Source organism: Grammomys surdaster, unplaced genomic scaffold, assembly GCF_004785775.1.
Source record: "Grammomys surdaster isolate TR1022 unplaced genomic scaffold, NIH_TR_1.0 126278, whole genome shotgun sequence".
NCBI classification, from domain to species: Eukaryota; Metazoa; Chordata; class Mammalia; order Rodentia; family Muridae; genus Grammomys; species Grammomys surdaster.
The window spans coordinates 4,427,504-4,442,602 of NW_021621078.1; the positions used below are offsets into that span (position 1 = coordinate 4,427,504).

The 15,099-nt window shown below is 50.2% G+C and overlaps 2 protein-coding genes across 3 annotated transcripts in view; one reads left to right on the forward strand and one right to left on the reverse strand.

The window, feature by feature from the left end:
* Sarm1 (sterile alpha and TIR motif containing 1) overlaps nt 1-7,355 on the forward strand; it is a 23,843-nt gene extending 16,488 nt beyond the window's left edge. Inside the window, exons 8-9 of the mRNA XM_028759328.1 lie at nt 5,043-5,164; nt 5,518-7,355. Of these exons, the coding sequence (XP_028615161.1) occupies nt 5,043-5,164; nt 5,518-5,647 (252 nt within the window). The 3' untranslated portion in view covers nt 5,648-7,355. The remainder of the gene's footprint in view (nt 1-5,042; nt 5,165-5,517) is intronic.
* Nucleotides 7,356-8,515: 1,160 nt separating this feature from the next.
* Nucleotides 8,516-14,699, reverse strand: Slc46a1 (solute carrier family 46 member 1). Of its 2 annotated transcripts, none has more exons than XM_028759300.1 (5): nt 14,424-14,699; nt 13,218-14,070; nt 11,722-11,805; nt 9,597-9,753; nt 8,516-9,083 (listed from the first exon to the last, which is right to left on the reverse strand). In XM_028759300.1, exons 1-5 carry the CDS (start codon nt 14,649-14,651, stop codon nt 9,026-9,028), a joined length of 1,380 nt encoding a protein of 459 aa, XP_028615133.1. In that variant the 5' UTR covers nt 14,652-14,699; the 3' UTR covers nt 8,516-9,025. The 2 variants fall into 2 exon arrangements, 1 of the variants encoding a protein (XP_028615133.1); XR_003710238.1 differs by lacking the exon at nt 8,516-9,083 and adding an exon at nt 9,344-9,355 and having other exon boundaries at nt 9,497-9,753.
* Nucleotides 14,700-15,099: the final 400 nt, after the last annotated feature.

Genomic DNA, 15,099 nt, shown 5'->3' on the forward strand with positions numbered 1-15,099 from the left:
TGTGTGTGTGTGTGTGTGTGTGTGTGTGTGTGTGTGTGTGTGTGTGTTTGTGCAGTCTGGAATTAAAGCTTAGGGAATAGTGCCACCCACTTTTAGGATGAATCTTCCCTCCTCAGTTAACCCAACCAAGATAACCCTCACCAGAGATATGGCTACGGTTAACCTAAGCTAGGTAGTCCCTCACAGATATGCCCCGAGGCTTGTCTCCTAGGTAATGCTAGATCTGGTCAAGTTGAAGATCAATTTTAGTCACCGTACAAAGGGAGGTGCTAGGGCAGTGTGTGTGAGGATAAACACGGAGTGCCATCCAGATGGACAGTGGGAAAGAGGCTGAGCATTAGAGGCTAGGAAAGAGGTGCTGAATCTGGAGCCTGGTTCCTGAAGGAGGCATGGGACCTGAAGATGTCTCCCAGGAACGTGACTGAAGATGCTGAGTAGGTGACAGGCAACCTTCTGGGGTGATGGAAATTGTCTATGAGTGCCAGGACAATTCAGACCTGCTATGCTTGTGCCATATCCCTGGAGTCCAACACTGTGCATAGAACAACGAAGACTTTAGAAGAGTTAATGGAACAATTGAACCAATGAGTAAACAGAGTATGTGTGATTCTGATATGCATCTGCTAGGTTGGCTTGGTAGCCAAGCACTCTATCACTGAGCTACACAGTGACTTTATCTCTTTATTGACCAAGCTATAAGTCTGGGCAGTGACCAATTGCACTGTCTCTGGTTCTGTGTAACTCTGGGTAGAACAAATGTCCAAAAGTCCCCCCAATAAGTGGCATGGCTGGGACTCTCTCAGGAGCTGTGCAGAGGCAACAGGGCATAGATGACACAGCCCAGGATGGACTTGGACTCTGAAGGCTTAATCTGGAGCCCTCTGGGGCTGCATGTTTGAGGGACTTGGGGAGAAGCACCTCCCACTCTTTTGCATTTCTTCCCATCATCTTACAGATGAAAAGGCCCCAGGAGACCAATCTGGGTGAAAGCTACATACATTCTCTTCCCAGGCTCCAGCACTGGGCTTGGTGAGGAAGGAGCATCCAGGCAAGCGGTAGGTATGGGTTGCTCCTTGGATTTTGTCCCGAAGATGCTGTCATTCTTTTTGGTTGTTTGCAGTGCCTAATTGTCTCCGGTTTTCATACTCCCTTCCCAGAAGCCACATTTAATGGCTGATCAATATACAAACCCACAAGTGAACTGCACTTTAAAAAGTCCTGTCCCTAAGGTTCCCTGGTAGAAGTCAAAACCCATTTGGTAATTGCTTACCATGTCAACATTAACAGTGAGTAGTGCCCCCAGAAGAATGGCCTGTCAGGCAACAATGCCCTCTGCACTTTACAAGAAGGAGCCCATTATTTCCTTTTTAAAAAAAAAAAATGTATTTTTTTCTTTTTTGGAGATAGGGATAGCCTGTGCATAGCCCAGGCTAGCCCCTAATCACAATCTTCCTCACCTTAGTCGTCTCTTGTTCTAAGTTACAGTCCTGGGCCACCACACCCCACTGAACTTCTCCTTAAACATACACAGCTTTTAAGTGCTAAATCCTGCTCTAATCATTTGCTGTGGAATGTAGCCATTATTCCACACAGCAATCCGGTAAGATCATTAACTGTCATTAACTCTGTTTTACGTATTAGAAAACAGACTTTGAAAGCCCATTATTTTAGTCTTAGGTCACAGAGCCTGTGTCAGAGATTCCACATATTCCTTACTTTTCTCAAAGTTGTAACCAAATACTGGACAAAAAGGAACTTGAGGGAAGAAAGGTTTATTGTGGCTCGTGATGCAGGGGCTACATCCATCATGGCTGGGAAAGCTGAGAGGCAAGATCAGCTCCTGTCAGTAGCAGGATGGGGGAGGAGTAGGGAGGTTGCCATTCAACTGGCTTTCTTCTTCCCCTGCCGTTATATTCAGTCTAGGACCCCAGCCCATGGAATGGTGCCAGCCATATTCAGGGCAGTTCACCCCGCACTGCAAACATCCTCAGACATACCCGAGAGCATGTACCTTCCCAATGGCCTAGGTTAGTCTGTTTATCTGTGTGTGTATCTCTGGGTGTGTGTGTGTGTGCCTCTGTGTGTGTGTCTCTCTGTGTGGATCTCTGTGTATGTGTGTGTGTCTGTGTGTGTGTGTGTCTGTCTGTCTATCTGTGTGCATCTCTGTGTGTCTGAGTACAGGTACCATAGCACAATAAGGAAGTTGGGAACAACCCACAAAGAATTACTTCTTTCCTTCTACAGTGAAAGGGACTGAACTCAGGGTGACAAGCTCTGTGGCAAACATCTTTAGCAGCTGAGGCATCTCATTGGCCCTCTGAGTATTCTTAACCCAATAAAGCCAACAATCAAAATTAAGCAGTCTTAGTCAATGTGAACCTGAATCTTTTTATTTCAGAATGCAGCCAGCCCCCAATGCTATGTGAATCACTGCATTTATTCACCTGTCCAGCCAGTGGTTAAGAAGGGCTGCCTATGAGCAGCGCTTTGTGAGAGATGATAGGAAATATGAAAAACAGGCATGACTCCTGCCCTGAATTATCTTGTGACACCATGGAGAAGAAAAATATGAAGTAAATTACCCCCGAATTAGTTGATGTTTGTAACTGTTCCATGAGCAGCAGAGCCCGTGGGAATCTGGATAGGAGATCTGACTTAATCAGAGATGTGAAGGCAGATTCCTCTGGGAAGTACTGATTGAGCTCAGACCAAAACCATGAGTGACATAGGCAAGAGAGCAAGGGACCATGTTCTAGGCAGAGTACACAGCACATGCAAAGGTCCTGTGCAGGGAGAGAGCCAGAGAATGGAAGGAGCTGCAGTCTCTGACTAAGAGGACAGTGCAGGGGTGGAGTTTTAGAGTGGGCTGTGGCTGACTGACTGTACTGGGTCTTGTGGGCCATGTTAAGGACACAGAACTTTATTCTAAGAGCCAATGTCAACTCCAGAAATGAGATGTCAGATTTTTCACTCAATGGTCCCCAAGGCCCACTGGCCAGCCTAGTGAACCTGGTGACTTCCAGGCCCGGGAGAGACTATAGTGGTTTGAATAGGAATGGCCCCCATAGACTTGTGTGTTTGAATGCTTGGCCCATAGGCAGTGGCACTCTTAGGAGGTGTGGCCTTGTTGGAGTAGGTGTGGCATTGTTGGAGGAAGTGTGTCACTGTGGGGGCGGGCTTTGAGGTCTCATATGCTAAAGGTATGCCCAATGTGGCACAGAGTCTCCTGCTGCTGGCTGGTCTGGTTGTAGAATTCTCAGCTCCTTCTCTAGTACCATGTCTACCTGCACACCGGCATGCTTCCTGCCGAAATGATAAAGAACTAAACCTCTGAAACTGTAAGCCAGCCCCAATTAAATGTTCTTTTTAAAATAAAAGTTGCTGTGGTCATGGTGTCTCTTCACAGCAACAGAAACACTAAAACAGAGACCTTGTATTAATAGAGGCGGTAGTGGCACCTGTCATTATTCACTGTCTGTTGCTGGGACATATGTCCTATGCCCAAATGCAATTTAGGAAAGGAAAGATTGACTTGCTTACCTCAGGGGAAACTGAGGCAGGAATGGAAGCAGAGACTATGGAAAAATGCTGTTTACTGGCTTGCTCTGCCTGCAGTCGTACACCACTCAGGACCACCTGCCCAGGGGCGACACTGCCTCCAGTAGTCTTAGCCTTTCCAGATCAATCATTAGTCAAGAAAATGCCCTGCAGACTTCCCTACCACCAATCTGACTGGAACATTTTCTTAGTTAAGATTCCTTTTCCCAGATGACTCTAACTTGTGTCAAGTTAACAAAACTGGGACTATTTACCTCTTGACAACTTGATATAGTAGCATATCACTATTAAACCATAAGATATAATTTTTTTTTGAGACAGGGTTTCTCTGTGTAGCTCTGGCTGTCCTGGAACTCACTCTGTAGACCAGGCTGGCCTCGAACTCAGAAATCCGCCTGCCTCTGCCTCCCAAGTGCTAGGATTAAAGGCATGTGCCACCACTGCCTGGCAGTGTTCAACATCTTGAACTTATGATTTTCTGGGCTCCAAATGGTTTGAGCAGCTTCACTTCTCTGGCCTTCTCCCTCCCCCTCCCCTCACTAAATAGACAGACATACAGACAGACAAGCAAGCAAACAAACAAATCCATCTCCGAATGGTCTAAGGAAGAAAGGCACAGTGGTAGAGCTTGGACGTTCTCTGGGTGCCATTTCCCTGGGCTCCGCCTCTATGGATCATGCTGGAAGCTCTTCAGACCCCACTGCTGAGGGATCGTGTGGAGGTTCTAGACAGCATGACTGATGAAATTGTGGCCACAGGGACTGAACTCATCCCACAGCCTCTCCTAAAAAGTAGATGGGCCTCCAAAGTCCTAAGCCTCAGGCTGTGGTTGGCCTTTCTGGTGCCTAACGCCCATCAGAAATTCTCTAGGCCACTTTTCCCTGTCCAACTTCTGGCTAGGATCATTGCAATATTAAAAAGACTCTCAGGACTCCAGTAGTTGTAGGCCCTCTAGGCCTGCCTGTCCTGGGATAAAGACTAAAGGTTTATATACTGTGAAAGCTGCGAGAAGTCAGGGTGAATTCTCAAACCAGTGTGTTGCCCCCAACTCAGTCTCAAGCTAAGGGTCCTCTCATACCTGCCTGGCTCCTGTGTGGGATGGGGGTCTTGTGTTAATCAGATCTCCACCATGTGACAAAGCACCCAAGGACATCAAAAGGGAGGAAGATTTACTTTGGCTCATTGTTTCTGAGCTTTTTGGTCTGTGATCACTGGCCCTATTGCCTTGAGTCCTGCTGTGAAGCAGAACACTCATGGTGGCCAAGAGGCACAGATGAGGAAAGGGATGGGTTCTGCAGTACCTTTCCAGGTAACCCTCTTCCCACTTCCATTGCCCCCCCCCCTTTACCTCCTTTATCCAATTTGTTCCCATGTCCTGAAGTCTCAGCCATTTCCCAACAGCGCTGAGGACAGAGCATCCAAGACATGGACTTTTGCGGGGGTTATTCAAGATAAAGCTCAGTTTCTCTTTCTTCTTTTTCCAGGAAATTGTGACTGCTTTAAGCTGTGGCAAGAACATCGTGCCCATCATTGATGGCTTTGAGTGGCCTGAGCCTCAGGCACTGCCTGAGGATATGCAGGCTGTACTCACCTTCAATGGCATCAAGTAGGTTAAGGAAGAAATGGTGTGTGTGTATGTGTGTGTGCACGCGCAGGGTGCATGTGTGTGTGGTGGGAGTGTATGTGTGGTGTTTGTGTGTGTGATATATGTGTGTGTGTGTGTGTGTGTGTGTGTGGCATGTGTAGGGAGGTGTGTGTGTGGTGTATGTGTGTGTGGTGTATGTGCAGTGTTTGTGTGTGTGATATATGTGTGTGCCATGTGTGGGGAGGTGTGTGTGGCGTATGTATGTGGTGTTTGTGTGTCACCCAGACCACCAGCAGCACCTGGGTGAAGCAAACGGCCCTGGCCCACAAGGCATCTACCCACCCTCTGACCCATTTTGCCCTCTGTGTGCACAGATGGTCCCATGAGTACCAGGAGGCCACCATTGAGAAGATCATCCGCTTCCTCCAGGGCCGCCCCTCTCAGGACTCCTCTGCTGGCTCCGATACCAGTTTGGAAGGAGCTACGCCAATGGGTCTGCCTTAACCTGTCACCGGTCCCCACGCCCTGCTGTGACCCTCAATTCATGTCCCTACCCTAAAAGATTAGCTCCTCTAGACGCCACCCTGGCTGAGGCAAACCAGACTGTTCTCAGGCAATGGCTTTACCCTGTAGCCCACTTCTAACCCAGAGATGCCAGGCACAGGTTAGATGAGAGGACACTCCTGTGTCAGGCCCTGCCATCAGGTCCCAACTCCCATGCAGAGCCATGTCCCTGCTTAGTTCTGAACACCCAAGACAGAGGAAGGACAATTCCCCATCTCCTGACCTAAGAGCAGCCAGCTTGAGTAGGGTGAGGTTTGCAGCCTCCTGCAATCATCAATACAATGTCTGGATCCCCAAACCTGGGCTCAGGAGGAAGCTGGGGTTGGGAATCCCCCAAAGACTATCTATTCACACTGTGCCTGGCCCCTGGCTGACCTGGCTTCCTCCTGCCTCATGGCCTTGCTCTGTAACTACCCCTTTCTAGACTTCTTTTAGACAGCCTCCTTTGGCATATCGGGAGTCAGGGTGTGGCTGAACTGGCCCTCTGCCTGGCCTTGTTGCCCTTCCCTGGTGCAAGAAGGGGCCCCTTGCTTATGCAAGGAGACCATAAGAGCCCACCCTAGCCCAAACTTCTGTGTGTGCCTAAGGCTCTTGCCTAGCCTGCTCCATCTGGCTTCCCCAGCTCCTCACCCACACAGCACTTGTCATCCACCTGCTCAGGGAAGCCCCAACAACACCAGTAGTGTGAACAGAACCTGCACCATGGGAAAAAATCAAGCCGACCACAGGCAAGGGCTAATTCCTGGGACAGTTTCTCCCATGGAAATGTGTCAAATCCATTGGGAATCTTGTCAAAATTCAGAGCAGGTCATCTGGTAAGTGCCTGGGCCTCTGCATTTTTCAGATTCCCCAGGGAAGCTGATGTAAGAGAGCCCTTGTCAATCCAGCCATCTTCCAGACACCCTGGTCTCTAATCATCACAGCAACCACTTCTAGTCCTGTCTCTCCAGTTTTACAGAGTGGCTGAGTGATGGGACCAGGTCCCCAAGTCATTGGTGGCAGCCTCAGGGTCCTGCCTTAGTCCTGGCACCCAGCACTGCAGTGTCCAGATGTGTTCTCCTGAGACTCATCCAAGAGGCTGTGGCCCAAGCTGGGTAGCTGCCTCTCCCTGACCACAAAGAACTGAGCAGTGCAGGGTGGGTCTTTGCTAAAAGGTGGAGCCCAGGCATACAGAAATAACTGAGGAGGATTGTCCCATGTCCCTCCCTCCGTTGGACAAGGAAAGCAAGAAAGCCAGCTCTTACCATTACCCAGGCTCCAGCTTGGAGTGAGCTGGCACCACCCTGCTGCTGTCTCCTGGAGGCTGTGGGGGTCACACCTCTCCTGGAGCTGGCCAGGTTACTTGCCCTCCGTCCACATCATCAGAGAGCCAAAGAGCTCTCTTTCCATGCCTGGAGACACCTTCCTCCCACTCTTCATCTTCCCTGGGTCATGGCTGGCCTCTGGCTGTGACTATCTGCAGTCTTGTCAGCAGTGACAACCATATCCTATTTTGAGGTGAGGCAGATGGAATGGTGCCCTCAATGACAAATTCAATGACAATACAGTATATGAGTTCCCCCTAGGGAAATGTTCTGTCTGTCTTCAGTCCCACACTCTCCAGAGGTCCCTGTGGGCAGTAATCAAGAAGTTTCTGTTTTTTCTTGTTTGGGGCACAGGTCACTACTACCTCCACTGTCTGGGCTTCTGTCAACCTCTCCCCTGGTGTCTTACTGGGAAAGAAGCACAGAGCATACAGCCTTATGTCCCAGCCAGGGTAGCAAAAGGTCAAGCCTCCTCTAGTTAGACAGTACACTCTGTGGTGACCGAGGGCCTCAACTGCCGAGCATGACTAACCCCACCGATCTTGAGACAGGCTCTTCAGTAGCCCTTCAAGCAGCCCACACTCACATAGTCTTTGGGTCCAGGGTTTCTGCCTAGCTGAGCTATAGCTGCTGCCCCAGATTGGGGCTTAGTCAAGGAGATCCTTATTCTTTAGCACCCACCCATCTCTAGGGAGCTACAAACTGCTTAGGGACAGTGAGACAGGAGTGTGGAAGCCAGATGGACCCTGGTGCAGTCCAATGAGCCTTAGTTTTCCCTAGGATACAACTCTTTCACCTGCATGGTTTCCAGTGGGAAACTAGCCGGGCAGTGGTGGTGCACACCTTTAATCCCAGCACTTGGGAGGCAGAGGCAGGCGGATTTCTGAGTTCGAGGCCAGCCTGGTCTACAGAGTGAGTTCCAGGACAGTCAGGGATACACAGAGAAACCCTGTCTCGAAAAAACAAAGACAAAAACAAACAAACAAAACAAACAAACAAATCCAGTGGGAAACTAGCTTGCAGTTTGGGCAGGAACAGACAGCTTCAGTGAAGATAGTGGCTTCCCATTAGATAAGATTCTGCCTTTCAGCTCTGAACCCAGGTTTTTCCAACCCTACACCCCCCACCCTGGGCTCACTTCCCGGAAGCAGGAAGGGTGGTCTCTGTACATGAATGACACTGTTCAACACTGAGCTATGTGGTGGCCAGACGGCAACCAAAGGAGATCCTTCTGGGGGTCTGGTGTAGCCCTGAAGCCAGCTAGGGAGTGAATCATCTGACCATTAGCAAGGGGCAGCCAGGGCTTGGGTCCAAGTGTCTCCATAGGCCTGATGAAGCTTCACAGCCCTTCATCCCTCAGCAGCTTAGGGAGAAACCAGCTAGAACGTGGAGGGATGAGACATACCCAGCATCAACCCCGTAGGCAACTAGGGGGCTACAGCCCAGAAGGCACTGGTGCCAAACAGGCAGAAAGTGGGAGGACAGAAAGCCCCAAAGTCCAGTAAACTTTTCAGACTGATTCAAACAATTTACTGTGACAATTGGCACAGCTGAGGTCAACAGTGTGGTTAAGTTATAATCAAGAACTGATTCCCAAACATAGACAGCACTTCTTCCTCTGTGTCAAAACCCCTCTCCCAGGTACCACTGTTATCATTAAGGGGCACCTGGAGGCCACAGCAGGGACCTAGTACCACGGGCTAGAAGGAGAGGTTGGCCTCATGCTTGGTCTCCGAAATGCCATTTCCTTAACGAAGGTTCTGAGTGATGAACAGCATAAAAAGTGAAGAAATTCTTGGCACGAATGGCTCCCTGCAGCCTGCCCTAAGTGGACCTCTCCTGATTAGATTCTGTATCTAGCAGAGATTGGCTCAGTCAGAGAACAGGTGTTGCCCACAACTGGCTTGAACACCCTTTTCTAAGTGAGTACTGCCCTCAGAGAGGCAGCTCGTGCACTATGTTTTAGGTATACACAATCAGTGTGGGTCCACTGCTCCTCACGGCCTCTGGCAGATCAGGAGCTCTGAGGAAACTGCTGGAACTCAGGGTGTGGATTAGCCTTCTCCAGTACCCTGTGAAAGACCAGAGAGAAGGTTCAGAGTTGACATGGGGAGCCCCCCAACCCAGTCTGAAAAGGTGACATGGGACTGACTTGGGCGGGCAGCTCCTGGTGTCTCCCTCTCCAGTGTCCATAGACAGATGGCTCTAGAGAAGAGCTCTAAAGACTTCAGTGGTCAGCTAGACTAGGGCTCAGCCACAGGCTAAGTCCTCTGGGCTTTCTGTGAACACAGTTCTGCCACTGTAGTCCTGTCTGCAGCATGGAGATGGGACAGGCTGAGGGAACCTGATGGGGAGAGGACACAGCTTTGTCAAGTTAGCTTGACTCTTCCCAATGTGTCCCTCTACCTTGCTCTGGAGATGGCTCCTGAAAGACCAGGCAACCATCTGCATTGGGGTAGGGTCAGCCCTGGAGCAGAATACCTACAAGACAGGGGCTCCTTTTTCAGTTAAGAGCAGGGGAGACAGGAAGCTTCTAGGAAAGTCAGACTCCATGATGAGCAGGCAAGGTTAGGGCCCTCCATTACCCAATCAGAATGGCCGGGATGAAGAGGAGGCCAGCTCCCAGGAGGAAGGGGAAGCCCTTCATGAAGTTCAGAGTGGCCGGGTAGAGCGAATTGAAGATGCCAGAGGCCATCAACATGGCCAAACTATTCACACAGGCCACAGCAGAAAAGAGAGCACCTGCAAGTAAATAAACATACTTCAGAGTTGGAAAGACCCAGGGTTAAATGAGGGCAGCTCCACCTCACAGCTGTATGGCCTGGGGTGCCTCCCTGACTCTCTCCTCCCTCACCTGTGCTGCCTACTCTCAGTATTGAAGTAAAGACTCAATAAGGTTATCCACAGGACATTCCTATTAAATACATGGCTGTAAACTGTTAAAATTACTTGCATGTGTATGTGTGTTTTGCCTCCATGTATGTCTCCATGCCACTTGCATGCCTAGTGCCCTTGGAAGCTAGAAGAGGATGTCAGATCCCCCCAAAATGGAATTACAGATGGTCATGAGCCACCATGTAGGTGCTGGGAACGAGGCCAGGTCTTCTGGAAGAGTAGCTCATGCTATTAAAGGCTGAGCCATCTCTCTGAATCCTGGTTGGTTTTGAGAAATGGTCTCCCCATGTGGTTCCAATTGCCCTTGAACTTGCAGTCCTCCTGCCTCAGCCTCTTGAGTGCTAAGATTACAAGGATGTACCACCATGATGAGTTCTTAGGAAAAGGTTTTATCACACTGATTCACAGGCATGTGTCACTTGTGTGAGGCATGTGTGTGGAGGTCTGAGGACAACTTTCAGGAACTGATTGTCTCCTTCCATGTGGTCCCTCAATATCAAACTCAGGTTATCAGGCTTGGCCTCAAGTGCTTTCACCCATTCTATACATGGTGATGTCTAACAAAATCTTGCTAGGCATCTCCACTTCGGAAACATTGTTTATTCCCGAGGTCCAACACTCAGAGCTGTGTGGTTACTGAGGGGTTTATCTTTCTGGGCCACTGCTCCTCCTGTGAAAGGACGATAGCTATTGCATGGATGGCCAGTCACTCTCCGTTAAAATGGAGAGCACCTATCACAGGTCACCTCCTACAGGGGGCTGGTTAATAAGGGTGCTAATTTCCTACATCGGGTACAGTAATGAGTGCCGAGTGAAATAAGTCCACTGCCTGCATACATGGTGGAACACAACTGTAATCCCAGCTCTTGGGATGCTGAGGCAAGATTTTGAGTTTAAGGCCAGCCTGGGCTACTTAGCAAGACCTTGTTTCAAAATAAACCAAAAAGTGTATTGAGTGAATAAATAAGGCATTTTAGCAGACATCCAAGCCTGTGCCAGGACCCAGCTTTGTAAATCAGTTGTTGCAAAATGAGTAATAACCCAATAAAAACAGAGACTCAACTCTCAGACTATAAAGACCTGCTAGTGTCCTATGGAACAAAGATCTCGTGTCACAGATGAAGAAACAGGTTCAGAACAGAGCCAGAGCTGGAACCCAGCTATAAGACCAAGTGCTCTTAAGGGAGGTGGGAGGTGGGCACAGGGATGTGTGGGGGTGCTATGGAGCTGAGTCAGTGAGTGAAACACCTGCCACGCTACCAGGAGGTCCTGAGTTAGGATGCCCTGAACTCACATAAAAGCTTAGGAGGTGAAGACAGGAGACCCACTAGGCAACTGGTTAGCTACACTACCCAAACCAATGACACCATGCTCAAGACCCTGAAGTCACTCTCCGTACCTACACATATGTGAATTCATGTGCACACTCATGCATGCATCCATCCAGGGCCATTATTTACTGAGCAACCTTGAAGAACTCAGTTTAACCCTCTAAGCCTATTTCTTCATCTGTCAACTGGGGTCCACAAAACCTAAGGCACATTGTTGCATTCCCTCTGGGCCTATGTACTGTGACCCCAGAGAAGCAGGAAACTCTGCCCATGTTACAGATGGGAAAGAGGACATCTAGAGACAAAAATCCACAGCATCAGTCTCCAGCCAGCTCTGAGCATGGAGCAGAAGTGCATCTGTTTTAGTTACTTACTCCTCCAGGTGAGGGTAAAAGGCAGGCCATCCTTGACCACAACTGTCCATTTGCCTGTTCAGGGTACACTGGGCATGAGGGACCAGATATACACTGATCCTGACACTCACCCTGCTCTGACTCGCTCACCAGCTTGGAGAGCTTGGCCCGGATGACAGGCGTAGTGACCAGTGACAGGAAGAGCAATCCGTACCCTGCAGAAACATTAGTCAGGAAACAGCCATCAAGGAGGGGTGTCCTGACATCAGCAGAGTTCCTACATACAGCTCAGGAGGGACAGATGCTGGAGCCAGGAGGAAAGGGCAGACGCTTTCTGCCCGCTCTTTTGAATGAGAGCTACACCCCACGTTGCTTTGTCTAAGCCCCACCGATGGCTTCGTCAGAATACCTCGAGTGCCCACTTGGCTCTAGAAGGAACATGGCAGGTCCCAGAAAATGAGCCTGCACTTTGGAGTTGGGTTACCACTGTGTGTGTGATCTTGTCTAAGGTCACACACCATCTCCTGGTTTGTAAGTAGAAGACCACAGGCTTCTACTGGAGGAAGGTTCTACAGGGTGAGAGGTTGTATAACAGCCTGGAAGACAGACCCTAAACCTGTGAACTGTCTTCAATAGGAACTGAGTCTTTACAGGTTTAACCAGGAAGGACCTTGATGTAAGTGTTCCTTTTTAACAGGCTGATAAAAAAGTGACCAGGAATGGAGGAAGCCTGCCACAGCAGGGGCTCAAAGAGAGGAGAAATAGCTTCTCTCTGTGGGCCCCTGCAGGGAGCATTGCCCTGTGACATTCTGATTTCAGATACACTGATACTGAGAGAATACCTCTCTGTAATTTAAGCTACCCAATGTGTGGCAATTTGGGGTTAACTAGTGCAGGTGACATCTATGAATGGTGCATTCCTTTGCCCTGGCATCTAGCTACCTATAAGCACACAATGTTTGCAATTCTGCTGAGACTTTGTGGTGCAGCATCTTTCATCTTAGCACTTCTGAGGGCTGTGGCCTTGGGTGAATGCTATCCGGTCCCTTTGGTTTCACTCTCAGTGCAGCTGCTGAGTTAACACAGTAGCCACCATCAAACAGCTGACTCTTCCAGTCTCAAGCAGAACACACGTATCTTTCTTAGGAAGTTAACTTCCTCATTCTCTAGCTAGCTGCCCCTCTTCTCAGGAGAGTCAGAAGCAGGCAGCAACAAGGGGAAGGGGGAGGAGAGGAAGGGGAGATGAGTCAGCAGGAATTTTAGACATGGTAGCTTTCTAACAAGCTCAAAAGAAGGCAGAGCATTCTTGTGTTAACTCGTGATTCTTATCCGAGAGCCAAAGATCAAGGCATTAATGGCATGGACTTTGGGAGGCCAAGGGGTGAAGCAATTAGCTTGTGAGTTATGATTCTGTCTTTCGCTCTACATTCCTAACACGACTGATGGTTGATAACGTGCATTAATTACTTTGGCCACTAAAGCTCTGTATTTTCTGTATATCAGAGATGGTATTTTTCCGTGGGTTCTCTGTCCTCTACACAGGCTGAGAATATAACTCTGGATCCAAAGACACAGGCTTGAACCACATTTGGGCGGCAATGAGTGAATGGCCCCATTTTTACTGTACCTGTGAACATGAGGGGTGTAATGGTAGCAAACGCAAATACCACCATTCCCAGGATGTTGAAGGCCAGGCCAATCTCAGCCACCCAGGTGTCAGCCAGGCAGAACTGCAGAAGTCTTAGGCCCAGCAGGCTGGTGAGGTAGGGTAGGTGCTGGGCTGCAGAGCCATAGCCAATCAGCTTGGAGTCCCAGCAGAGGGGTGTGCTCAGCTCATAGAGTGTCAGGATGTCTTGAGCCCCAAAGTGCACAGTGATCACCACAAATATGGCCAATGAGTACAGGGCTAGATGCATCCTAGACTTCTCTGGGGCTGGGACCACATACAGCTGGATGATGGATCGGTGATGGCGGAGTGTGAAAAGCCTGGTGGATTTTGGCTCCTTCACTGTCTCACCAAAACAGAATGCTGCATAGAGAGTCATGACGATCAGCAGGGCCAAAGCCAGCCAGAAGGGGTTGGCATAACCCTGGGCCCGGAGCCAGTGACCCCCGAGAAGGCTTGCCAGGGTCCCGGCCACACCAATGCATGCTTCCAGCAGAGCCATACGGAAGGTACGACTGTGGTTAGAGCTAACATCTGCCACAGAGGCAAAACTAGCAGCAAGGAGGCCGTTGAAGTCTCCCAGAAGAGCACAAAGAGCTCGGCCAAGCACGAAGAACCCGACGTGCAGTTCTAGCTGCACCACAAAGATGGACACCACGGCCTGGAGCAGCAGACCAAGAGAGGCCAGCACCAGCAATGGGCGGCGACCCACGCGATCACTCCAGGCTCCCAGCAGCGTGGACCAGAAGAGTCCCACCAGGAAGCCTCCCACGTTCATGTAGAGGGTCCAGTGGGATGTCAGGGTTTCCACTTCCTGTAAAGACACAATCGCCAGCGCGCAGGCCCTCACTTTGGTTAGTTACCATCACCATCCTGGGAGCTACAGCCTTGCTTTAGAGCCCTAAGCCTCTTGGAATGTTCCTTCAACTTGTAAAAACAGGCCCTGGAGACGCAGTCCCTCCGTCTCCGCATTTATGTTAACCCTCCAGGCTTGGCTTTCTCTACATCCACTACCTGCACCCCTGCACCGCAAGGTAGACAGGCGGGGCAGGCCCCCTTTGGTCTGGCCCGCCCACCATGCCACGTGCGTCCCCTCGGAGACCCCATCTTCCACAGGCCCCGCCCCGTGCCGCGCTCCGTGTTCACAGCTGCTCTGGTCCCTGCTACCTTCATGACGGGATCCGCAGTTTGGTTCCCACAGTTCTCCTGGTGGCGGCTGCCATTGTAGCCGAGCTCGGTGCTGAACCGGTGCCAAAGGTACTGTGTGGTGAGCGGTCCCTGCAGAACCAGGGCAAAGTTGGCCAGGAAGACTAGGGGCTCCACGGGGCCGCGGAACAGCACGGCCGCGGGGAGGAAAGTGTGGGACGAGCCCACGGGGCTCACGTGCCCCTCCATGCGCGAACACGGAGGGGCTGCACCTCGGAACCAGCTGCCGGAGGCCGGGACCAGTCTGCGCTATCTGCGCCTGCGCAGGCGTCGGGTCCTTCTGTTAAAGCCTGGAGGGGCGGAGCGTCAGACAAGCTTTGGTCCACTGCTCTCTGGGTTGGGTGTAGTCCGGTTAGAATCCCTGTTGTGTGACTTCACTTCAGGCAACGCAAAGATACCACCTTGCTACAGACCTCCCTCCTGGGCCTTGGAATACTCAAAAGAATAATCAGAATATCGATAACTAATATATATTGAAAACTTACTTTGTTCTGGGGCCAGAAATTCTGAATGTATTGTCTCGTGGCAACCTTATAGATTAGCCACTTAATGATCCGAACCCAGGGATGTGGAACTATGGTCGACAGGCACGCAGGATTAGCGCACAAGACTGGATATGCTAGCTGCATGGCGTCTG

What these genes read in the sequence shown, in the direction of transcription:
- Slc46a1 (XM_028759300.1), bottom strand. Translation starts at nt 14,651, where the DNA reads ATGGAGGGGCACGTGAGCCCCGTGGGCTCGTCCCACACTTTCCTCCCC. An exon ending in TACACCCCTCATGTTCACAG is followed by an intron (nt 11,806 to 13,217) that starts GTACAGTAAAAA and finishes ATGTTTCTGCAG; the next exon opens with GGTACGGATTGCTCTTCCTG. An exon ending in GGTGAGCGAGTCAGAGCAGG is followed by an intron (nt 9,754 to 11,721) that starts GTGAGTGTCAGG and finishes ATTTACTTGCAG; the next exon opens with GTGCTCTCTTTTCTGCTGTG.